This window comes from Vombatus ursinus, unplaced genomic scaffold (genome assembly GCF_900497805.2).
Source record: "Vombatus ursinus unplaced genomic scaffold, bare-nosed wombat genome assembly UNPS02011369.1, whole genome shotgun sequence".
Lineage (NCBI taxonomy): Eukaryota > Metazoa > Chordata > Mammalia > Diprotodontia > Vombatidae > Vombatus > Vombatus ursinus.
This window is the reverse complement of record NW_020951147.1, coordinates 601,462-627,706: the sequence shown is the minus strand read 5'-3', so window position 1 is coordinate 627,706 and position 26,245 is coordinate 601,462. Positions and strand designations below refer to the sequence as shown.

At 47.9% G+C, this 26,245-nt stretch overlaps 1 protein-coding gene across 4 annotated transcripts in view; it reads right to left on the bottom strand.

Annotated features, from left to right (window-relative positions):
* Positions 1–26,245, bottom strand: part of SHANK2 (SH3 and multiple ankyrin repeat domains 2) — a 712,956-nt gene that overhangs the window by 396,167 nt on the left and 290,544 nt on the right. For all 4 annotated transcript variants that reach the window (XM_027856171.1, XM_027856170.1, XM_027856172.1 and 1 more), the window contains exon 14: positions 8,667–8,780. In XM_027856171.1, the coding sequence (XP_027711972.1) occupies positions 8,667–8,780 (114 nt within the window). The remainder of the gene's footprint in view (positions 1–8,666; positions 8,781–26,245) is intronic.

Genomic DNA, 26,245 nt, shown 5'->3' with positions numbered 1-26,245 from the left:
CTCCCTCCCTCCCTCCTTCCTTTCCCCCTCCCTCCCACCCTTTCCTCCTCCTGGCTATCCCTTGCACGTGACGCTTCCTGATCTGCCTCTGTCTAGGCCCTCTCACTAGCTGTCTGTCTGAAATGCTTTCCCTGCTCCCCTGCACATCCTGACCTCCTTGGCTCTCAAAGTCTCAGTTAAAAGCCCACCTCCTGGGAGAGACCTTCGCTGTCCCCCTGCCCACCCTCAGGCCCCTAGCGCCCACCCTTGCAGCATTCACCCCGGATATCCCCTTCATGGACGTGCTGGTGCACATGGTGTTTGCCTCCATTAGACTGGGAGTTCCTTGAGGGCAGGGAACGTTTGGCCTTTTTTATCTGCAGGGCTCACCGCCGGGCCCGGCACACAGGAGGCCATGACCAAACACCCGGGGCGTGGCTGATAGACTCGGCCTGCCCGGCATGCCCCGTGGGAGTCCCTCTGCCTACTGCCTCCTTGGACTTGAAGAGGAAACAGCAGCTGCCCCTCGCCGTGCTGCCCGGCCAGACGCACAATTTGTTTTGCCGTGTCTAACATGGGGTTTCATTTGTCTGGGGAGCTCCCTGGGACGGACTCATTCTTCCAGTCCCGAGGTGGGACACTGAGAGGGTCAGTGACTTGGCCAGGGTCACGCAGCCAGGACGGCTCACGGAGACGCCGCGGCCTGCTCTGTGTCTCCGTCCACGTGGCGGTGACCTGACTCCGCTCCGCTTCCCTTTCTGCCTTCTGTATTCCCGGGGCCTAGAACAGCGTGTCACACGCGGCAAAAACTTAATAAATACTGGTTGGATGAATGAATGTCATATCTGCTTTATGGTTCATTTTCATTTTAAAATGAAAATAAATTGAATTTTTTTTCAATTAATCAGAATTGATTTTGTCTCCTTGCCCAAGCGGGGGAGGGGAGAGGAAGACCTTGTTACACAAGCAGAGCCGTTGGCCACGTCCCAAACCCCCTAATACGCCTCGTTCCGCATCAGCTTAGTTCTTTCAGTCTGACCCGGGTGAGACCTCCCCCTGCTCCAACAGAAATGGCTTCTCCCTGCCACATCTGTTCTCAGAGCGATACTGTCCCCCCTCAAACACTTCTCGCATCCTCTGTGCCTGTGTCTCTGCCTTAACCTCCCCAATTATACCACGAGTTCCTGTATGGCAGGGACCTGGCCTTCCCTACCTCTGGGTCTCTCGCGGGGCTGAACATCGCAGGAAAGTGCCCAAAGAAAATGCAGAGTAAACGCTAAGTTCACAGTCCAGATGACCCAAGCGTTTCATACGCTGGGTCAGCTCTGCTTTCCCCCCTCCATAACAGCTCCACTCCTAGGTTCTGCTTACTCTTGTCATCATTACTCCATCATTCCCTGAGCACGAGGCAATTGGGGTGAAGTGACTTGTCCAGGGTCACACAGCTAGTAAGGGTCAGAGGCCAGCTTTGAACTCAGGTCCTCCTGGCTCCAGGGCTGGTGTTCTATCCACCGCCCCCACACCAATCATGTTGGAGGCAGAATACAGGACTACGTGCGTCCTCTTATCCCCACCAAATTGGCACCTCACATTTAGATGCAGTTAAACCTGGTATGGTGGAAAAGTCACTGGACTTGGAATCAAGAAGCAGGAGGTTTTCTGACATGAACGAGCTGGAGGATGGCAGGGTGGCACTTCCCTCCTCTGGGGCTCACTTTTCTCTTCTGCACAGTGAGAGCGATGCCACTTACATCTCCCTCCTCCCCGGCAGATGTGACACAAAGACTCTTTGTAAATCCCAGGGTGCTGTGTGAGCCCGGATAGTTCTCTCATGGAAAGAGCTCTTACCGGCCCACAGTAGGCACTTAAAAGACTACTAAGTGACTGCTCTGAAAACCTGAGAGGGCTCAACACATAAGCTCTTGTTCTACCTCGAATTCTCAGGAGGTCCCATAGTACTTCCCTAGAGGACAGCTGTTTGTGTCTCTGCTTTGGACTGGACAAAGTGAGTTCACGTCTCTCACTACCCTTCCCCCTTACTGCCTGAAGCAGGTAACTCTCACTGGGCTTTTAAGAGGTTTGAGGATCATCTGAGAGAGGGAGGAGATGGCTTCAGATAACAGCTGCCTGTAAGATGAGACAGAATATCCCCTAGTTTAATTATTCTATAACTTTTCATACACAGAAAGCAGGAAGACAGTGGACCATGCTACCCAGTGCCAGCCTTAGGTGCTTTGGCACTGGCTTGGATAGCCCAAGCTGGGCACCTCTGGGGGCTTTGGGACTCTCCCTCCACCCCCAGCAACTTTGCTCTGGGGCCAGGAAAGCTTCTCCTCAATGAAAATCTATCCCTGGGGGGACCCAGAACCAATTCACAAAACTGGTTATGGAGAGGAGGAGAAGGAGGAGGAAGAAGAAGAGCTTAATTAAAAAAAAAAACACCTCAAAAGACTTACATGAACTGATGCAGAGTGAAGTGAGCAGAACCGGGAGGACATTGTACACAGTAACCGCAACACTGTGCAATGACCAACTTTGATAGACTTTGCTCTTCTCAGCAATGCAGGGATCTAAGACAATGCTGAAGGACTTCTGATAAAAAATGCTAGCCACCTACAGAGAAAGGACTGATGGAGTCTGACTGCAGGTCAAAGAATGCTCTTTTTCACTTTCTTTCCTTCTTTCCTTTTTTTTTTCTTTTTGGATTTGTGTTTTCTTCCACAAAATGACTAATATACAAATACGTTTTACATGATTGCACATGTGTAACCTACATCAAATTGCTTACTGTCTTGAGGAAGGGAGAGAGTATGGAAGGATAGAATTTGAAACTCAAAATTAAAAAAAAGACAAATGTTAAAAATTGTTTTTACATGTAATTGGGGAAAAATAAAATATTATTTAAAAAATAAAAATAAAGAAGTAAAAAAGAAAAATAAAACAAAAACCTTTTGAGACCTGAGGAGGAGACCCAAGGGAAGAGGATGATGTAAAAGGAGATGTCACAGGTACTACAAGAAGGAAGAATGCAAGGACTCTCTCCCCCTCCTTTCTTTCTCCCTCTTTCCCCGTCTCTCTCTCTTTTTCTCTCTCTCTGTCTCTCTCTCTTTTTCTGTCTGTCTCTCTCTGACCCTCTCTCTGTTTCTGTCTCCCTCTATCTCTGTCTCTCTCTCCAATGTAGAAATAATAGGAGGCATGCAGAGAAAGGCTGCCATGTACTTCATTTATTACCAAAGAGATGCCAGTTTACAGAATCTACCCTTGTTTTTCACAAAGTAAGCTCCTGGCAGGTTAGCACGATGGCTCCCCAGCTCTCCACATGGCCCTGGGCCACTGAGTCCCCTTGCTGAGTCCCAATTTTCTCATCTATAAAATTAAAAGGTTGGACTAAATGATCTCCAGGGACCTTCCTCAGCTCTAAATCCTCAGATCTTTCATCCAGTTTATAGAAGAGGAAAATGAGACCCACAAAGGCCAAACTGTTTCCTGCAGTTCACAAGGTGGTTATTAGTGAAACTGAGCCTTGAACACATGTCTCCTGACGTCTCAGTTGGTTTTCTATCTGAGTTTCCTCATGATGTTGGGGATTCTGGAAAGGGCACAGGGCCCCCGAATTGGGCACAGGAAATACCAAGACAAATTCAACCACCCAGGGGAGAACATTCAACAAGACTGTCTTAGCTTCGTCTTAGCCCCATTTTCAGCCATAAAAGGGTCCCGGGCACCATTATTTACCTGAACTTTCTTAGAGAAATGTGCTCCTATGCCCAGACAGCTGCAAACACCCACTCCCCAACCTGAGGAGCATTTTGTCAAAGTCAAGTCCTCAGTTTCCTTTGTAAACACAGGCAGTTCCTCAAGGTTGAGCAGAATGAGCTCCTTTCAGGGAAGGCAGCAGACTTTCCTGTTGAGCAGAGAGCAGAGTTCCTGCCATGACCTTTCTTGAGAGCATCCCACTGAGAGCAGCCACTTGCAAAGAGGGGTCTTTGAGGAGGCGTCAGAGCAGAGATTCCAACCTACACTTTTTGCCTTCTAGCCCAGCTCTCTCTCTACTGGCTATTCTGACATCAGGGTAATAATGAATTTCAGCCTGATAAAGATCTGGACCCTAGTATTCACATCCTGCTTTGTCCAATATATCCCTATTGCTCTGACAAATGTTTACGTTTGTTAACGATGGGCAGGTTCACAATAAAATATAAAATAAAACTAATGCCTCCTAGACTGCTTGCTGGTTGTGTGACCTTGGACAAGTCCTTTAACCTGCCCTGGTCCATTTCCTTCTCTGTCAAATGTGGGTCTGAGACTAGATGGACTGCCAGGTGATGTCAGCTCTAGAACTATGATCTTTCCACGCTAAATATGCAGCCCCACCCCATGTCCTATCAAGGAGGTGAACGTGCCAAGAAAATGACAAACTTCCAGCCCCCAAACAAACTGCTGGCAACAGGCAAGAAGCTTCCTTTAAAGTCAGGCTTCAGAACGGGAGCCAAGGACTAAAAATCCTTAAGGGATGACAAAAGGATTTTACCAAAAATAACTGCTTTGCTTGAGTTAAGCGGTACAGAGAATTCAACCTCAGTTTCACTATGTCTAGAAGGAGGGGGAGGGGCCCAGATCAGAGCTGTCAAACCCAAACAGAACCAGGGCCTTGGATGCAGACTCAAGGACCCCTGCAGCTGCGTGTTGACGCAGTTTTCAAATGTAATGTTATGTTTTGTTCTATTTTTATTTATTTCTGTTAAATATTTCCCAATTATATTTTAATTTGGATCAGGCTACATTTGGGAGTGTTATGAACTGCGTTAAACCTGTGATCTAGTTGACCTTCCAGATTGCTCCCTGCTCTGAGATTTCATGTTTTAACACTCTATGTTCTCTGGGCTTTGGTACTCAAGGATTCTAAGGTTCTTCCCAGTCCTAATGTTCCATGTTCTGGGTTCTAACATTCCATAATTCTGTGAATGGAAATTGTCTATGTTTTCATGCTCACTGTGCTGATTTTGGCAACAGCGAAATAGATAAGAGCTATCCGAAAGTTCCAAAGAGCCTCCTCCTTTATGAGAAAAAGAGAGAGAGAGAGAGATTTTATTGTGAAAAGAAACATGATCCAGCTCCGTCTTCCTTGTGCCCACCATCTGCGTGGGCTCCCCTGGGGAGGAAGTCACCAATCTGCTAGCCTGAGGACCAGCCATCAGTCACCCTTGTAATATTCAGGTGGAATTCCTGTTATTGAGAACTAATGACTTCACGTCACAATATCACTGTTCACAGCAATTCAATTCAGGAAGGTCCAAATCAAGTCAATTAAATTCAACAGTCATTTATTAATGGTAGGGAACTGGGCTGGTGCCACGGATCCAGAGACAAAAAGATCTATCTCTTCCTTCCAAGCTGTTGGGGTGGGGTATGGCAGTCAGAGTGAGAAAAAGAAAAATACAAGCTCATTTGAGGAGGACATGATCGCTACCCACTGCAGGTGGGCTTGGGAGGGGATCAGGGAAGGTTTCATGTAGGAGGTAGCATCTGAATTGGAAAGCAGAAGACCCAGTGATTTCCAGCCTTGGGGGAAGGTTCGTGTGAATACACGGAGGAGGGAGAGAGAATTCTGAGTTCCGGAATAGCTAGCTGGTCGTCCAGTTTGGCTGGAAGATGGCATGTGTGTGAAGGGAAGTAATATGAAATAAGCCTGCAAAGGTAAACTGAAGCCAGATTGTGGGGGCCTTAAATGTCAGGCTGAGACATTTGCATTTACTCTTAGAAGAATTGGCTTGGTATGCCCAGTGCCCAGCATAATGCCGTGTGCATCATGGGGGCTTTACAAAAGCTTCTTGAATTGGTCTGCACTATGGAGTCATGGGAGACTTTAGAGTAGGAAAGTGCCCTGGCCCTTTTGGAAGACTGTTTTGGTAGCTGACTGGGAGGTGGGCTAGAGGAAGAAGGACTGATAGGAGAGAGAAGAGAGAGAAAGCCTATTACCACAGTCTTGGTGAGAGACGATGAGGGTCTGAGCTAGCGTGACGGGGGCAGGGGAGAGAGGAAGAGGGTTTGGGGGGTAGAACGAAGACAAGCCGGCAGCTGGGTGGGGAGGGAGAAATGTGAGGGAAGAGTGGAGGAGGCACCAGGCTGTAAATCCGGGCCTCGAAGGGCAATGGTGCCCCGACAGAATAGGGCTGTTTGGCGGAGGGGCAGGCTAGGGGAAAGAGACTGAGGTCTGCTGGAACACCTTGAGTTTAAGTTTAAGGGAACAGCTTGGTAGCAATGACTAACAGCCAGTGGCTAAGGCAGGACCAGTTAGAGGGAGAGAGATTAGGGCTGGAAAAACAGAAGAGAGTTTTCTGCGGGGAACATGATGAACGGATGGGGACTGACAGCAAGTGAGAGTCTAGGTGCTGGGGGCCAGCCCTGCCCTCAGAGAGCTGCTCATTTGAATGGGGGAAAGAATGCAGAGAGGGGAGTTTTCGATGGTAAATAGGGGAATGGGGCTGTCAATTGTCACGCCCCTTTAAGGATCCAGAGTTCTCAGGCCAAGAGGAAGTGGCGGTGGGATGTCTGCGTTGGCCCTGGTGTCCCAGTGGCTGGAGGGATGGAATGTGAAGAATGATCCCATATAGCTATATAGAGGGGGATAGGTGGAGTTCGTACACACTCACCGATCAGGAGTCCTAGGCCAGAGACCCAAAGTTGAATGCATTAATTCCTCCCACCCCAGGTGGACAGGCATGGGATTGGTCTCTGTTGGCCCAGGTCCTGCAGCTTCCTCTACCAAGGGGGAAAAAGGGGTGGGGAAGGCAGTGGCGAGGCAGATCACAAACACCCAGACTGCAGAGGCCTGATGTTCTATTGCATGGCTACCTGGACAGGTTGCTAAGATCCCTAAGGGAGAGGGTTTCAACCACTCAATCGCTCAACCAAAGAAAGTCAGATACAGAACTCTGTGTGATGCCTGTGCTTGTGGGCAGAAGATGGGAGACGGTCCAGTAAAGGAGCGTGGGGGGGGGGGGTTGCTCAACAGTCAACAAAGCTGCAGAGAGGCCCCGGAGGAGGGGAACTGAGAAACGGTCCTTGGTGACCTTGGTACAGTCAAGATGCAGAGGCCTCAGCCAGAGAACAATGGCTAGAGTGGAGAGAAGAGCCCGGGTGACCCCTTCCAGGAGCTTGGCTGAGAAAAGGAGAAGGGTGGGAGGGTGTCCCTTAAAATAAGTCACATAAATGCAAAGCAGTCAGGACTCCAAGCATCTTAGTGAGTCAGCTGTATTAGGAAACCCTCACATTTACGGAGACTTCCATTCTGCAGCCCCACCATGCTAGTCACTGGAAGTGGAACACGGCCAACAGCTTGGCCCAGGGGACGGTGGGGAAGCCTTGGAATCCTATTCTGGGTCTGTGATCAAGCCTCGGAACCCCAAGGAGTTAGGACTAGAAGGCCCTCCCAGCCCAACCTCTGGGACCCAACTCAAACCCTGGGGAGGCGCTCTCCCTCCAGCCTGCCGTGTGAGAACAAGAGGCGTATTGCTGGCTCCATAACTGAACTTGGCTTGGGGGGAGTAATAACATGCAGGGCAAACCAAGGTACACAGAAAGCGATCCCATCACAAATGGAACTAGCTATTTTCCTGGAGATGAACCAAAGTTAGAACCCCAGTAGAATGATCCTAAAAGGGCCTGAGTGGTGACAGGAAGGGAAGGGAAGGGAAAGAGCATTACAGAGCACCTACTATGTGCCAGGCACTGTGCTAAGCACTTTATAATGATCATCTCATTTGTTTCTCACAACAACCCTAAGAGGGAAGTGGCTTTATGTTGATTTTATGGTTAGGGAAACTGAGGCAAACAGAGGTTAAGTGACTTGCCCAGGGTCACATAGCTAGTAAGTGTCTGAGGCTGGATTTTAACTCGGGTCTTCCTGGCTCCAGGTTCAGTGCTCTAATCACCTGGATATCTAGCTTAATAAAGCATTTCTGGAGCTTGGAAGGTGATAATAATAATATTTCTATAATGATTTATGGTTTGGAAAATGATTTACATATATTTTTCATTTGATTCTAATGCTACTCTCATATTATCCTCATTTTACAAATAAGACCAATGAGGCTGAGAAAGTTTAAGTAACACTCAGGGTCACACAGCCCCTAAGTGTCTAAGGCAGGATTTAAACTCACATCTTCCTGTGCTGAAGTCGTCTTCTATCCATTATGTCACTAACATGGAGACACGATCTGCTTAAAATGTGACGGGCAGATTTGGGGGATTTTGTCAGCTGTGTAAGAGGGAAATCATTAGGTTCCGAGTATTTGATCAACCAGTAAAGTGCTTTCAACGCACATGTAGTAAGCGTGCCTGCAGATGCCCGTCTGGGTTAGGCATGCTGAAGGAGACATTGAATTTCAGAGGAAGCCCGTTGCCTGCCTGCAGAAAGCTTGCAAACTGTGAGGCAAAGGAAACCCAAGAGCAAACAGCGGCGACAATCTCCGAAACTGCACGTGAAGCCCATCGAAGAGACGCAAACACCACTCCTGTGAGTCGGGACCTCCAAGCAGCTCAGGGGCAGCTCCCGCGAGGCAGCTAGTGGGGAGGATCACAGCCGACACGGAATACAAGCCACCTGAGGCCCAGGACAAGCTGGGACATTTCTTTTCACTTACTGGTAGAAGAGATGAGCCAGGTGGAAAACTCCTGGACCTTACCTGGCTTGCTTTCAGTTAGTTTACACTGGACTTCCTCCACACAATCAGCAGGAAACCACCCGATGTGTCCCCGGGTGCTGCCTTCCCAGAAGCCGCCTTCACCAATGCTCAACACTGAGAGAGAGGAAGAAACAGAAACACGTTACATTGGTTTTCTCTCCTACACACGTGTGCGAGTGCACACACACGCACTCACACACGCACGCACATGACTGACTTAATATAGGAGCTAAAAATGAACTGTCAAAAGGGACAGCACTGGGAAAAAGAAGACCAGAGGAAGAGTATGAAGACCTGGGTTCTAGACCCGGTTCTTCTATTAATGTGATTGATCTGCACTGGGAAGCTCCTTCACCTCTTTCCATGGCGGGCTCCTTCATGGAAGGGACTGTCTTTTGCCTTTATTTGTATCTGTAGTGCACAGCACAATGCCTGGTACATAGCAGGCATTTAGTAAGTGCTTACTGACAAACTCTGAGGACCCTCGGTTTCCCAGTGTTGCTCTAGCGGGCTGGGCTCTGGATTTGGCATCAGAAGACCTGGGTGTGAATTCCTGCTTTAGTAGCATCGCTTGTGCACTCTTGAGCAGACCACTTTCTTACTATAGACTCAGTTTCCCTGTCTAGACAATGAGGAGATTGAATGATGTGATCTCTAAGGTGCTCTTCCTATCCTAGGATTTCTAAAAGGTAGCCAGGAGAGGGAACAAAAGAACAGACTGAGGCTACTCTGGGGGTCCCAGCTCCCGCACTTGGCCAAGAACAAATTGCTTAATTTCTCTTAGCCTCAGTTTCCCCATCTGTAAAACAGGGATAAAAAAACCCTGAGAGAATATACTTAATGGGAACTGATAGTCATCGTCATCATCATCATCTTCATCATCACCATCATCCTCATTTTGCCCTTGAGCTTTATCTGTGCAGAGAACTTCTCGGCTGCCAACTTCCTTCCCTGGCACAAAAGGGAGATGTATCCAAAACGTAAGATCACAAATCTGGAGGTGGAGGGAGCTGACTCATTTTACAGATAAGGAAACTGAGTCTCAGGGAAGTGAAGTGACTTGCCCAAACGTGTCAGAGGTAGAATTTGAACCCATGACTCTGACTTCATGGAAGGTGATTTTATTTTTTTTTATATCGTCTCAAGCTGCCTCAGTCTTAGAAAGTTGTCTAGGGACAGTGAGAGGTTGTGATTTGCCCCTGGCCATCCAACTGTTGGTATATGGCAGAGGCAGGATTTGAACTCGGGTCTTCCTGACTCCAAGGCTGGTCCTCTGTCCACTGTACCACCGAGCATCTCAAATGGCTGCTGTAATAATCAAACAAAACACTTAGCTCCGGTGCTTGGTAAACCTAAGTGTTAGATCTGTTTCAGGCAGAAAGAGACTCTACCGCCTATGACAGAATAAGAAAACTCTGCCCACCAAGCTGAGCCCACCCCCTTGAACGTCCTCAGAACACATCCATTTGGCGGTCCCTTCCTTCCCCACTCATCTCTGAGAGGTTAATTGTGAAGACGGCACAGCAGACACAGCGGGCTGTGAATGAGAAATGTCGCCGAGTCCCCAGCCTGGTTTTCTTCTCAACCTGACAGGGAAGCTGAAAAGCTAAAATCAGGCCAGAGCCGCACTGACTTGGTGCTGAAGGTCAGTGGAGTGATGGGCCAGGCAGTTCACAAAATGCTGGCTTTACAAGAGCTGCATTTAATGATCTGAAGAACAAAAAAGTCCAGAGTCAGACGTGGCGGCACCTCCCCGCTGCCTGGTGAAATAATCCTCAGCACAGCCTTTGAGGCCAGGAAATCAAGCCCAAGTCCATGGAGGCTGGCCACCCTTTGCCCACTCAGGGACCCATCGTGCTTCCATGATGTTAGAAGCTAGAACTGAAGACAGGACCACTGAGCACTGGCCGGGGAGCCTCAGGGAGCCGCTCCCCATCAGCTGGCTGCCTGCAGCAGAACAGCAATCTGGGAATCTGGTTCTGCTCGGCTCCACCGGGCCCAACTCGAAGCAATGAGTGGAAGCTGTTGAGGCGGATTGAGAAATCTGGGCCCAGAAAATGACAACAACCCTGCTGTTGCTCATTTCAATCATGTCTGACTCTTGGTGACTCCATTTGGGGTTTTCTTGGCAAAGATACCGGAGTGGTTTGCCATTTTTTGCTCGAGCTCATTTTATAGATGAAGAACTGAGGCAAAGGGGGTGAAGTGACTTGCCCAGGGTCACACAGCTAGTGAGAGTCTGAGACCAGATTTGGACTCAGCAGGCCTAGCGCTCTGTGCACTATGGCGTCACCCGGATGCCCCTACCTGAGAGTTAGCTGCGGGCCACTGGGGGAGTGGGAAGGTGGAGCCTTCCCCTCCCTGGCATCTTCAAGCAAAGGCTGGGGGCCAACCACTTGGTGGGAATATGGTGGAGGAGCTGGCCCTTCAAGTGTGGGCTGTGAAGGTCATTTCCAATTCCAAGCTTAACCACGCCCACTCCCACCACAATAATAGCAATAACAATAACAATGACAAGAGTAAGAATGCCACCTGGTGTTTAGTAGCACTTTAAAGCTTATAAAGTGCTTTAGGGATATTCTCAGTGGATGCTCAATACAACTCTGGGAGGGAGGTGCTATTACTATATTCATTTTAGAGATGACAAAGGTAAGTGACTTGCCCAGGGTCACACAGCTAGCAAGGGCCTGTGGCAGGATTTGAACTTAGGTCTTCCTGACTCCAGGCCCAGATCTTGATCTCTTTCTTCCTTATCCTTCCTGTGCAGCTTGGGAATCTGAGCCTCTCACTGGCTGCCTCGTTCTATGACTAGACCTGGAACAACAGACAACTTCTTCAGCTCTAGTCGGAACAAGGACACGGTCTAAGCAAGGGCCCCACGTAGCATGAACTTGGCGAACTGATTCTGATTCTTCCTATGACTGATCTCTCTTTGTGTTGTGATTCTACAGGAGATATTTGATCATCCATCACTTTTTTTTTGTTTTTGGTGAGGCAATCGGGGTTAAGTGACTTGCCCAGGGTCACACAGCTAGTAAGCATCAAGTGTCTAAAGCTGGATTTGAACTCAGGTCCTTCTGACTCCAGGGCTGGTGCTCTATCCACTGCGCCACCTAGCTGCCCCCATCCATCACTTTTTACAGGACAACAATCACTCGCTCACAACTATACTGACCAGGGAGACCAGAAAATTTACGAAAGGGAAAAACTATACCCAGGCCTTTCATTTAACACAGAAAAGGAGTTGCTGTCCTCCATCTCAGCCTGAATTTTATACACTGACAGCAAGATGGAGAAGAGCGTAGGGAGCCTACTTTGGGGTGTGGGGATCACACCAGCCTCTGCACACTGGGGACTGGTATTTTTTGTTCTGGTGTCATACCCCTTAATTCTCAAATGTGATAATGCATGTAAAGCAATCTGTAAACCTTCATGACATCAATACTAACATTCACCACCATCATCACCACCATCATCATCATCAATTGGTTTATATGACAAAAGTCCTTCTACTCCCCAATCATGAGGTAAGAAAGAGAGGAAAAGGCCACATGGGGTGACGTCAGTTTGGGCCTGCATATGTTGGGGGGTACATTCCTTTTGGGTTGGGGAAGAAACAGCTAAGACTCCAGAGAATTCTGATGTCCATGTAATCAAGAAGTGCCCACAAGGGGGAGGAAAGATGCGCCTCGAGACTTTGCAGATGACCCAGAGCAAAGAACCAAGGGGCTCTTGGCCGGCCACTATCTCCACCAATAAGTGTGAGGGGACTGGGAGGGAAGAACGAGAAAGAAACGTAACCCTAGTCACCAGACACAAAGACTTGAGTCCAATTAAGGCTTAAATGGAAACTGGACCAATATTTCACACCATTTACCAAGATAAGGTCAAAATAGATACATAACCTAGATTTAAAGAGAGATTTTACAAGAAAATTGGAAGAACATGGAATCTATTACTTATCAGACTTACGGATAGGCGAACAATTTATGAATAAATGAGATAGAGGACAAAATTAAGTGCAAAATGGATAATTTCAATTACATTAAATTTTAAGAGGTTTTGTACAAATAAAACAAATATAGACAAGATTAGAAAGAAAGTAGAAATTTTGGGGAAAATGTTTATAGATAGTTTATCAGGTAAAGGTCTCATATCTAAAATATATAAAGAACTTTGTCAAATACATAAGAATACAAGTCATTCCCCAATCGATAAATGGTCAAAGGATATGAACAGGCAGTTTTCCAATGAAGAAATCAAAACAATTTATAGTCATATAAAAATGCTCCAAGTCATTATTGATTAGATAAAGGCAAATTAAAACAACATTGAGATACCATTTTATACCTACCAGATTGGCTAAAATGACTGAAGGGGAATTTGACAAATATTGGAGGGAATGTGGAAAAACTGGGACACATTCACTGTTGGTGGAATTGTGAACTGATCCAACCATTTTGGAGAGCAATCTGGAATTAGGCCCAAATAGTTATGAAACTACCTATACCCTTTGACCCAGCAATATGATTACTTAGTCTATTTCCAAAGATGATTAGGGAAAAAAGAAAAGAACTTATATGTTCGAGAAATTCAAAAAGATCACCTTCACAAGTATAGGATAGAGGTAGGGGAGGATGGCTGGTGCATTTTGTCAGAAAAGAATCTGGGGGTTTTGGTGGACTGCAGACCTATCCAAGTCGAGTGTTGCTAGGACTGATGCAAGCTTAATCTCTGATACGCAAGTTTTTGCCTTATCTTGGTGGAGCGCAGGTCTCCCAGTCACCTCCCAGCTATCTCCATAATTGCTGTGAGTCCTCCATCTATCTTCCAGCATCCTTTATGTTTTGTCTTCTCCAAGAGAATACATATTCCTGGAGGACAAGGCTGTCTTGTTGGCTTGTATTTGTGTTTCAAGTGCTTAGCACAGTGCCTGACACACATAATAACTGCTTAATCTCCTCCCCCGAGCACTTCGGGAAAAATCACTTTGGCAGCTGAGTGCAAGATGCACTGGTTTGGGGAGAGATTTCAAGCAGAGGGATCAATTCAAAAACAACTGGCAGGGGTCTAGGTGGGAGGTGATGAGGGCCTGCCCTGGGGTGAGGGCAGCAGTGTGAGCGCATGTATTTAGAAGGGATTTTGAAGGTAGGAATGTCCAAATTTGGCCAGCCATTGGATATGGAAGGAGGGAAAAAGATGACATTGAAATGATGAGCCTGAGGAACTGGGAAGATGGCGGTGTCTTCCGCAGAAATGGGGAAGCTGGGGAGAGGGGAAGGCTTGGGGGGAAAGATAATGAGTTCTGCCTTAGACACGCTGAGTTTGAGGTGCCGTGAAGATGCAGTGAAGCAGACTGAGCGGTGGTCAGACAGGGAGGAGAACCAGGAGAGAACAGCGGCCCAAAGATCAAATGACAAGAGGGTGTCCAGGATGACAGAGTGCCTGACATTGTCAAAAGCTCCAAAAAGATGGAGATGGAGAAAAGGCCACGAGATTTGGCAAGGGAGATTTTATCAATAACATTGGGGAGAGAAGTTTCACTTGAACGATGAGGCTGGAAGCTGACTATGCCTTTTCTACCTTGCAATGTGATACTGCCTGCTCCTGCCCATGAGGTGCTCTCCGAGGTACTGAGGGTGATACCCAGTTTAAGTTCTTGGGAGACTGGGATCCAGTGTCTAGCTGCTGTACAATATTACCTGAAGAACATCGGTATTAAATTAAAAAAATGGGCCTTTGTCTCAGGGAGAAACTGGTATGAGTGTGCGTGTTCTTGCATGTATATATGTGTGCATGTGTGTATATGCATACATGTGTGCTGGGGGATATGGTTCCAAAGGGCAGCCACAGCCTGGGCCCAGCATGGGGGATTGCTGAGATCTGCTTTCTCATCCCTGACTTTCCTTGTCTTTGCTGTTATCCCCAAAGCACCGAGAAGAGCCTTTTACCTACATGAGACAGAACCAGAAAATAAATGTGTTCCCCTGCCCTCTGTCAGCTTCCTTGGCGTTTTCAGGCTGTCAATGGAAATGTCACTTAGCTGTCATGGCTCTTTCCTGACAACTTTTTTTTTTTGGTGGGGATCAGGGGGAGACTGATTATTCACTTTGGAAAGATTAATGGCATAAAGAAAACCATTTGGGACAGAAAAAGAAAACAGTCCTAGTGCTTATGTATAGACCCAGGGCCCCACTCACGCAATGTGGCTGTGCTCGGGGTGCCTGGGGGACGCCCTGGTTGAACACAGCCCATTCACTCAGGGTTCTGGGTTTCTCTGTGACCAAGCCTACAACTCTCCCTTTCCCTTCCCCAACTCGATTTCATTCAGGAATAATTACTAAAGGCTCACATTAAAGCCACTCACAGAGCTTCCACTACAGTACCCACCAACATGCCCCAATCTGGAAAATGTACAGGCTCCAAGTCAGTCAACAAGGACCGTCACTGGGCAGCAGAGATGGCGATCTTACAATGGGAAGGGACCTCAGAAGTATCTAACCCCACCTGCTCCTGAGCTGGGGTTCTCTCTACAACATCCCCCAAGAGAAGTCACTATGGCTTCACTTAAAGGCCTCCAACAGTGGGGAGCCCAGTACCTCCCAGCCCATTTGGGGCAGCTCTGAGTGTTAGGAAGCTTTCTCTTCCACAAATCTCAGTTTGCCTCTGACTCTTCTAGATACTGCTCCTAGTTTCTGGAGCCAGGCAGATTAAGTCTATCCCTTCTTTCCATGGCGGCCTTTCCAATTCTTGAGGTCAGCTCTCACGGCTCCTTGAAGGCTGCTCAGCTCCAGACTGAATATGCTTAATTTGTTTACTGGTCCTTATATGGTGGCTTCTACTCTCCTGTCCCATTCTGCTCACTACTTTATAGACATGCTCCAGCTTATCAATGTTCTTCTTCAAATGTGTCACCCAGAGGTGAACACAATACACAATACTATAAATGTGGCACAAGCAGGACAAAATACAATGGAATTATCACCTATTTTATGCTAAACTTTCTTCTTTTCTTAATGTAGCCTAAGCTTTATTGTAGTTTTCTGTTAAGTCATAATGCTCAAATCCTTAGACGGGGATTTGAACCCAGGTCCCCAAGAGGAATCCACCGTCCCTGCCCCAGGGCCTTTTCACCAGCTTATGGCAACAGCCATGGCCTAGCAATCATGGGACTCAGGTTCCAGTCCTAGCTTGGTCATTAGAGAAGCATGTGGCCTTGCTCAGATCCAATTTTCCTCCTCTCTTAAATAGGGGGATGGTCCTCAATGTGTCTCCAAGGCCTCCATGATTTCAGCGTCCTGTGATTCCACTCATATTGACTGAACACAGATTACATACCCACACCACACTCAGTTATGGGGGAGACCCCATGCTTCATTTGTCCCAACCCTGAACAAATTAACAGCCCTGGTGTAGAGGCAGGCAGCACCACCTGAGACAATCAGACATGGCTACTCTCACTAAGAATACCACCTCTTCCACCTGAGGCAGCTTTCTCTGAAACACCAAGAATGATCGACTCATTCACTAACCCTAAATTGATCAGAGATCAATGGGTGCAGTGTCTTGCAAAACTGACTTGAAGGGGACCACTTCTCTTTCCCACCTGTGCGTCCTGCCCCCGCACCTAGGAGGTGTCACCCATCACCTGCTGCTAGGTCAGCAGGGACAGATGCCAGCTGATGTGATTATTGACTCGGGGGTCTGCCAGGAGGCATCAGCCAAGCTTTGAATCACCCAGGGTTCCTGGCTGTGGATCCATTGGGCTCCTCATTCACTGATCCTTGTTGGTGCACCCAGGTGGGCCTCCAGGTCAATGGAGTATTTCAGATGAGGGTATGGGATTATTTCTTATTTATCTTGATCATTTCTCTTATTTGTACATAGTTGCTTACAGGACATACCCACCCACTTATCCGCATTAGATCACAAGCTCTGTGACAGCGAAGCCTGTTTATTTCCTTTCTTTAAATTTCCAGTACTTAGCATAGTGGTTGGCATGCAGTAGGTGCTTAATGAACGTCTGCTGACCTGACTTGAATGAAAAAAGCATTTCTTTAGTATTTATGCTATGCCGGACACAAAGTGCTCAGCACCAGGAACACAAATACCTAGTGAGATGGCTCCTGCCCACAAGGAGCTTCCATTCAAACATAACAAAGGCCTGGGATGGAATTAGTCCTAGAAGCTCAGAATCTCCAAACTGGAAGGGGCCTCAGAGGTGTATAGCCTAATTTGTGTCTAAAAATGAATCCAGTCCCCAAGTGGCCCTTCGGCATTGGGTTGGAGATTCCAGTTGGGGTTGCTCCCTCCCACGGGCTCAGAGGGTCATAGACATTGAGCTGAAAGGGACCTTAGAGGCAGTCTGGTCCAACCACTCGTTGGAGTTCCAGAAGGAACATCCCCAAGGTCACATAGGTAGTGACACAGGAAAGATTTGAACCCAGGTCTTCTGAAGAGAAGTGCAGGACATTCATCCCATGATACCACACTACTTCCTGGACCAGTCCAAATCATTTTGGGGTAGCTCCAATGGAAAGTGAGCTTTTCCACATGTCTGTGTGTATGTATGTATGTATAATGTGTACGTATATATAGCACCTCAATTATGGAATCAAACTTGAACCCCTCTCGCAGACCTGCTTGATCTTTTCTTCTATTTGATGGGGCCTCTTCTCTCTGTTCCTGCTCAGTCCTCCTGGATATGGCAATAACCTCTGGAGTGGGTCCTTCAATAGGAACTGGAATCCAATAAGCTCTTAATCAATGCCCATTGATGGATTGGTTGACCGTTTCTTTTTTTGACGTAGAGGTAAGGACACATATACCCTAATTGCTTAGCATCATGTAGTCTTTTATTTCTCATTCAAAGCCCATCCTAGACCCCCTTCTCTTTAACTCTAATCTCTCTAATTTATGCAAATGTCATGTCTCTCCTGAGCTGCCTGATGCCTCTTAATCCCCCTAGCTAAATCTCCTTAATCTGTGTTTACTGATTCAGACCTAACCCTAGCACTGAAGAAAAGGCAAGAATAATTTCTTGAAGTAAACAGGAAGCAGAGAAAGGAAGACAACTTGGGTTCCTTTAGTGAAAGCGAAAGGAGTGAGTGCAGCACACATCTGGATTCTACACAAGCAAGCAAGTCAGGCTGACTGCCACAGAAAATACTGGCTCTGGAGAAGGAATCGGGCTTCCCTCCTCTCCTCAGTGAGACAAGGTCTACAGGGGCAGCAGGGTGATTATGCCGTCATTTGCAGCACTTCCTTTACTTAACTATTTTTTCTTCATTACAAAGGGAGATACAATCTTGGCAGACTGGTGGGTGCTAGCTGCATAGATGCAGACATGACCATTAGGTAAAAATAAAGGCATCAATAAATCTTTTTTCTTAAAAACTACTTTTAAACATCATCTACACTGCCCAACATATTCCTCCTCCCTCCCCCCTCAGAAAGCAATTTTTTATAACAAAAATGTCTTCACATCCATCAAGTCTGCCATTTTATGTAGTGTTTTATACCCCAAACCTCCCACCTATTTGAAGAAGGGAGGGAGGTATAAATAAAACTAGTTTTTTTTTTAAATGAAATGAATTCTTAAAAAACGAAGTCTAAAAAAAATCAAACCATGAGCTGTCTCTCAGAATCTGGCTATTGGATCAGTGGGGCTGTCTCATAGGGGAAGTCACCTTCTCTGGCTCTGTGCCTGACCCTCTCTCCCCTAGGGTGAGCCCTATTAGGAAGCCTCCCCATTCCTGAACTCTGGGAACACCAAACCACAGAATGTTGAGGCTGTCATCAGCTGTGGTACCCCACTTCATCAAGGCCAATGAATTTAGACATATTGTGTGGGTTGTATGGAGGTTCTTTGGAAAATTTCCCAGACAAGTTGTTATCACCCAATTGTCAGGTCATAACATTTTGGGCCAGAGTGTCAATATTTCTCTGGAAGGAACTGAGCTCTGAAGCTGCCAGAGTCTCTCTCGGGTTGACATTTCTTGCTCGAAGTCTGACAAGGAACCTCAGCCAGGCAGTGATTGATGGTGCAAAGCCTTTAATGAGATAAGGTAGTGACAGTTTAGCTTGAAGGGAGAAAAAGGAGTCCAGCTCTTAAGCTACCGCCCACTCAAGTCACCTGCTCATTTAAGGCCTGTTTTCCAATTGATCTTCTGAAGGGGGATTTTTTTTTTTTTAAGTTTCACTATCCAGTCCTCTGTGGGTCACAGACAGAGGTTCAAATGTTTCTCTAATGCTCAGAACATTTGCAGTCATGGCATTCCTGGTTTCAAACCGACACCTGGAGTCTCTGAAAATGGATTCCGCATTCAGCCCCCAGTGAGCCAGCTTTGTGGAGGTCAGCAGGTTTGAGAAAGTTGAGTCAGCCCAATACCAGTGTCCTGGCCAGGGCAAAAAAAAAAAAAAAGTTCAATTCAATCAAATTGGTAGAAGCAGCAATCACTCACTTGGCTGTGGTTGTTTTTTGACTTTTTAATGGCCCTGGTCTCTGAACATGAGCTGGAAGCCCATGCACACCTGGGGCTAGAGGTACTTTAGTGTGGGGATACAAAGTCTCCTTCCTCCTGCTGTGGCAATCTCATTGACTCATGGGATCCTAGATTATGAGTGGGTAGGGACTTTAAAATCATCTACTAGGACCCCCCCCCCATTTTACAGATGAGGCAACTTAGGCTCAGGGAGGGACAGTGACTTGCTTTAGGTCTAAGTGGCAAACCCAGGCTATCAGATACCAGACAGCAATTCTTTCATGGTTCCCCACCACTTAGAGTTTTGGCTCTCATCTTTGGATAGATGACCATCCAAGGCCTGAATTCCAGTCCCCTATCTATACCTGCCTGCTGGGCAAGTGCCCTTGGCTATCCTGTCAACCCCCTCCTAATCTTTCCTTTTTAGGGCCAAGCTTGGTCACTCTCATTGCATTGTATTTGGTTTTTACCATTCTGTTGCTAATATTCTACTTGCTTCATTTTGCATCAGTCCATACACATCTTCCTGTACTTCCTATTCACCATGCTCTTACAGGTCAGCCAGGCAGTGAGACGATGACCCTCCATGGGGCTCCTCTGCCCTCTTCTTCCTAATCTGTCTTCTCCCTTGCTAGGGGCTGCTCAGAACCCATCCAGCTGGCCTGACTGTTCACCCAGTGAGGTGCCAGCGGATAGAGTGCTGGAGATGAAGTCAAGAATAACCAAGTTCAAATCCACTTTCAGATACTTCCTGGCTTTGTGACCCAAAGCAGAAATTTAACTTCTGTCTCAGTTTCTTCATTTGCAAAATAGGGATAATACCACTATCAATAACCAGAGTTACTGTGACAGTGTTTATAAGTGCATTACAAACCTTAAAGCACTACATAAATTCTAGCTATTATAATATTATTTTATTATACTAGTAGTTTTTTAATAGTCAATAGTTACAGTAGATATCATTGTTGTAATAAAAGCTAACTTTTATATAGCAAAGCACCTTACTAATATTATCTCATTTGATTTTTACAACAACCTCGGGACATAAGTGGCATTATGATTCCCATTTTACAGATGAGGAAACTGAGGCAGGCAGAGGTTAAGTGACTTGCCAAGGGTCACATGGCTAGTAAGTTTCTGAGGTCAAATTTAAACTCAGGTCTTCCCAAATCCAAGCCTAGAGTTCTATGTACTGTACCACCTAGCCAGGATGATGAGGTTGGTGACAATAACGATGGCTTAAACGAAATGGGAATCACCTCATTTTCCTTTTGGTGAGATGGAAGACCATGAGACTATTACCTGCCCTGAGACCAAATCCTAAAGTCCTCTTGCCTCGCCATCTGCATTACCTCTGTGCTGTGCAGAACAAAACCCTTCTCCCTACTGCTAGCACTGTTCGCCAACCTCCTGAGGAAGCCTAAGGTGCCTGGGCCTTGCCATCCAACCTGCACATTTCCCAGAGGCCTTCAGAGCCTCACTATGTGCTTGGCAGCTGATCTCGTCACCATGCATTATCCCTCCCAAGTAGAATATAAGTCTCTTGAGAAAAAGAGAGAGCATCTCACTTTGTTCTCCTTGTATGCTCAGTCCTTTGCATGGGGTGGTACACAGTAAGTGCTTAATAAGTGGTTTTTCATTTGTGAATTCAAACAAATCACAGTCAAGCCAGCTCCTTCCCTTTCTTAACGTATGTTGACCAATGGACTGCAGCATAGGCACAGTTCCAAGACTAAGTCATCTCTGACAGTTCCCTCCCCCCCAACCCTAGAGCCTCCAAGTCCGGCTGATTTTCTTTCATCTGTATCTTGTGACCCTGAGCGCCTGTCTGGCATCCTTCAGGAGATATCTCCTCTCCCTAGAGGCTGAGAAGTGAGCTCAGTTGCAAAATGCTCTTACTCAAACACAGCCACTATGCTTTTCATTCAAACACACTCCTGGAAAACCTGCAATGTCTCCCAGATGCCTTCAGGAACAAGCCCAAAGTCCTCAGCATCTTTTGCAAGACCCTCTCCAGCTTCTTTCAGACTCACTTCCCACAAGTCCCCTACACAAAGGCTTCAAGCCAGTCTGGTCCATTCACTCTGCCCTGACCAGACTTCAGGCTTTCCTATCCTGTGCCTTTGCTCAAAGTCCACCAGCAACACCTCTGATGCCTGGCTAAATTCGCCATGAGATTCCTCAATTGGCTCCCTTCCCACTGCCTCCATGAGCCCTTCCCTGACTACGCCAGGTCCGAGCGAGCTTGGGATCCTCAGAACTCATAGACCTCATTTCTCACACTTGCTTGGCAATCCATCATGGATCACTACGCAAAAGCTCATTTACTGCCACACTGTGTTATTACGTAACTTATCATCAGTGTGAATGTGTACACAAGTGGATCTTCTCTGCCTTGCTAAACTGTAAATCCTAGAGGGCAGGGGCCCCTTCTCGGCCCTTCCTTGTACCTTCCCCCACCACCTCCCCCATGCCTGTGAGCAGAGGAACTGCTCAGTCAATGCTGATTGATGAGCTGTCCAGCCTTGATGGTCTCCACAAACCTCTGAGATAACTCATTATGTTCTAGGCACTTGAGAGATGCTGTCATCTTGGCTAGGTTGATAGAAAGTCCTTATGCCTCCCAGGCTTAGGTTCTCTGTTCACCCCGCTCACCTTTGTAAAAGGTTATGAGATAAGTTACCAGCAGTGTATGAGTACAGGCTGTCTCTCCACAAGTTTACAAAACACTGATGTCACAAGAACCTTGTGGACCAGAGGGTGCAACCATTATTTGAAAGATGAGGAAACTGAGGCACAGAGTGGCTAAGTGGCTTGCCCACAGTCACAAAGATAGTAAGGAACAGAGCCAGCCTGGAGCATGAGAAGTTTAGTGATCATTTTCCTGAAGTCAGGATGAAAGGGGATGGGGAACCCCGGTTGTCCAATTTGGCTAGAATCATCACGTAATAAGAGAATAGTCAGAAAGGGAGGTTGGAGCCAGACTGTGGAAGGCTTTAATCAGTAGTCTAAGTAGCTTATGTTTTGTCCTAGAGGCAACAAGGGGTCAGTGAAGTTTTCTGAGTGAGGGTAGGGGAAATGCTATGGTCATACTTAATCTTGGTAACTCTGTGAAGGATGAAATAGAAAAAGGAGAGACATAAAGCGGCAACTGTATTAGTCTAGGCGACATCTGATGAGGACCTGAGCTAGAGGGGTGCCTGTTAGCGGAGAGGAGGGAACACGTGGGAACCAGGCTACGGAGGCAGAATCAACCCGGCTTGTGAATGGACAGGAGATGAGGGCTGAGAAGAGGGGAAGAGGCCAAGAGGAGTCAGTGCTAAATATAACACATGGCACTGATCACAGGACTTGAAGTTAGGAAGAGCTGAGTGTGAGTCTTGACTTACTGGCTAGGAGACTGAGCAAGTCACGGCCTTTCTGGGCCCTAGATGCTTCATCTATAAAATGAAGGGTTTGGAATCGATGAACTCCAAGGTTCTTTCCAGACCAAAAAAATTATGATCCTATGAGGCCATGAACCAGGAAGGATGGTGGTCCCTTCCAAAGAAAAGAGGAGGTTGGGAGGAAGACCAGGTTTGTGGGGGAAGATAAGTTTGGTTTTGGGCCTGTTGAGTTTGAGATGCTAGTAGGATCTCCAAGGGATATCCAATAGGCAGCTGGAAATGGAGTCAGGAGAGAGATACATTTTGGTATCCTCATTGGTATCATAGGTGATTCATGAAGCCATGGAGTCAATGAGGTGGGAGAGTTGTGGGGAGAGTGGGGGAGGGAGGGGGAGGGGGGGAGAGAGAGAGAGAGAGAGAGAGAGAGAGAGAGAAGATGAAGGACAAAGCTTTGCTGTACATCCACAGTAAGAATAGGAAGGAGGATGAACTGGTCACATGGTTTCTCTGAGGCCATTCCTTTGGATGGTGATGTGAATGCGTTCAGAAATGATGGCCTCAGACAGGTGGGAGGGAATATCCAGAGCACACGTGGTCCTTCCTGGTATTGTGAATCATAAAAATCATACTGAAAAAGACTGCACATGAAGCGCGCTGCCCCGGGGAAAGCAGGTCCCAGGTTTCTCCTCAATGAACTACAATTCCCCAGCCTGGTCCCCAGACTGTGAGTCAGCACAGGCCTCATACGCACAAACACCCAGAGGCTTTGACTTCCCAGTAATTTACATGCCATTCAAGGAGATCCAGAGCCCAGGAGCCCACACTCTTCTCCAGTCTATGGGCATCATTTGAAGGCTCCGTTTCATTGAAGCAATGATGTTCCCACCCTCTGATTATAAAGATTGCAAGTTGGCTGCAGGAACAAACAACGATTATGTGCTACAAAGATGCTGTGTTTATTCTCGGCCTGAATGGACAAAGATGCCGGCTGGTAAGGGGCAGATAAATGGCACCCAAGTCAACTCAATGGGGACTGTGCTTTTTGGTGCCCTGAAGTGACCTCCTGGCCTCGAGTGGAATGGAAGAGTGAGGGATGGGGCAGGATATTGCGGAAGCTGCTGCGGAAGGTGAGGCGGTCAGAGCTCCCCAGCTCTGGGCCTTGGGCCTAGCACATGAAGCACCTCTGATTCCAGATGGTCCTTTCCCAGACAGGACAGGTGGGAGAGTGTCGGAGAGTGTGGGAGAGTGTGGGAGAGTGGGAAAGATGAGGAAACTAAGTGTCTCTTCCTCCGGTCAGTTCTTACAGTGAGGGATCACTCTCCTAGCAGGGAAAGCTGATGGTTCTGAACAAGGAAAGCAGTTGGAAGGAGCAAAGATTCCCCCAAAGGCATTCTTTAAATACCACAGCCCTCCCTGCCCCTCCTGGGCCTCCAGGGAGAAGGGAGTGTGGGGGGGATGCTTTACAGCTGTGTCATCCTCAGTCCTTTTATCTTTTTAGATAATTGTGAGCAGAAATAGAAACCTGGAAAAGAACACAATTTTGTAAGCAATCCAGCAGGCGGGCTTGGGGGGCAGGGAGGACATTGGGAGTTGTGGGCTATGAAGTAATTCATAATGAAATGCAATCATTTATTTCTCAGGAAGCAAGGTCCTTCGGTGGCCCAGAATCGGACCCTGGCGCCTCCGGAGGCCGGCTGGCATAGATGGGGCAGCCTCCCAGCCAAAGACTGGAAAGCTTGGGCAGCTTGGGGCAAGAGGTCACCAGTGTAGACACAGGCTCAAGGATAGCCACCTGCAGGATGGGCTTTTACTGCCAGGGACACACATATGACACTTAGCCTTAACTGTACCTCGAGCAGCAGATGCACGATGTCATGGCGGGGTGGACTCAGGAGGCATTTTTAGTGAAGCAATACAACCTCCTAATTAGATGACAGGTCTTCCTCCCCTCCCCTTCCCCTACACACTCGACCCGACCACCAGGGCCTCCTTCCCCTCCCTGCTTCCAGAGCAGCTGCCCCTTCCACGTCGGGGCCTTCTCAGGGCACAGCCAACTATAGGGTTTCCTCCCTGTGGCACCCATCACCTGCAGGACATAATTCAGGAAGAAAGTCAGCACCAATGCGCCGCTTAGGCTGCTCCGCCAATGGCAAAAAAGTGGGGGAGGTCAGGAGCAGGTGATAGATGGCTTCTCCAGCCCTCAGCCCTGCACCTCCATCCTTGGGGCCCTGCACTCTCACAGCCTGACTGCTCACCCTCTGCTGGGCACACAGACATGGGGGCTGGCCATGCCTGAGGATTCCTGAACACTGAACCCGGGATAAAGCTTCAGCTAAGCTGAACTTCTCAGGGGGTGCTTTGGTGGTGGCCTTTTGGGCCAAGAACTTTCAGGGAAATTGTGTCTCAAAAACGTGTGTGTGTGTGTACATGTGCATGTGTGTGTGCGTGTGTGTGTGCATGTGTGTATCACTAACGATGAAACAGGGTCTGTGTGGTTCAGAGGTGTGCCTAGGCCTGTGCAGTTACAGTATTGTCTCAAGGCATCACAACCTGTAAGGTCCTAACAGCAATTTCACCCCTTCAAAGCATAGGGACAAAGAAGCTTAGCATCTAGTGTATGAGAATCATGAATTAGAACGGGAAGTCACTGGGTTGCCTCATGAGCCCCTGACCGCTCCCACCCAACAGCCCTGGGATTCCCAGGGCTTCCCAAACGAGGGGGCACCCTCACTGTCTACACTGTCCCTGCCTGAGAAATCCCACGTGAGGATGTCTTCCACCCGCGCCCTGGGATCCAGCATTGCTAGGGCCAGCTCTGGCATGGCGATGGGGATGGGTAGTTGGAGGTGGAGTCAGGAAGATCTGGGTTCCAATCCTGTATCTGACCCTGACTGGAGCAGTGGGGCCCAGAGCACATTTACTGAGCTCATTGCACCTGAAACCATTGCCCAGGAGCTGTAGCACAGGGAAGAAGCAATGGCCCTGCAGTCAGAGGATCTGGGTTCAAATTCTGCCTCAGGTGCCTACTACTAGGGTGACCTTGGGCAAATCACTTCCCTTCCATGATCCTGAGGAGCCCTTCAAGATCTAGGACCCTCTGACCTGAAGAAATCACAGATTCCTGCCTCAGGCTGTCACACAGGACCTGAGAATAAAGGGCGGAGATCAGTGTTTGGAGGAGACATGGGAAATGTGAGCAGAAAGACAAAATGACCAATGGCCATGGTCTTCACAAACACCTCTCTGACTGCCCCCCCAACTCTGACCTCTGCTCCGCCCTCTTTCTGGTCTCTAAGATGGCTGAATTTTCTGCGTTATCAATTTAATGGGCTTTGGAATGGCTTCCAGACTGGAGGATTTTGCCCCACGGCTCCCAGAGGTTCCCCCGCCAAAGCCAGAGAGAGAAGATCCTTTCTTGGGCCCCTCTGTGGTCGGGCGGGTTGGACCTCCTCAAGGGGGTACGTAGGTCCCCTCCCCTGGCAAGCCCCCACAAGCGGGGACCACGGCTCAGCTAGAAGTCAGGGACCTCAAATGGTGAGAGAGGGAAAACAAGAAGCAGGCCAAGGGACGGAAGCAGCAGGCTTGCCCAGCTGGGCCTCCGGGCAGTGGGAGGCAGGCACAAGGGCAGAGGAGGCCACGTAGAGCCACACGGCCAGGGAGCTCCAGGAGAGGGGCAGGATGAGGATGAGGATGATGAGGAGGAGCAGAG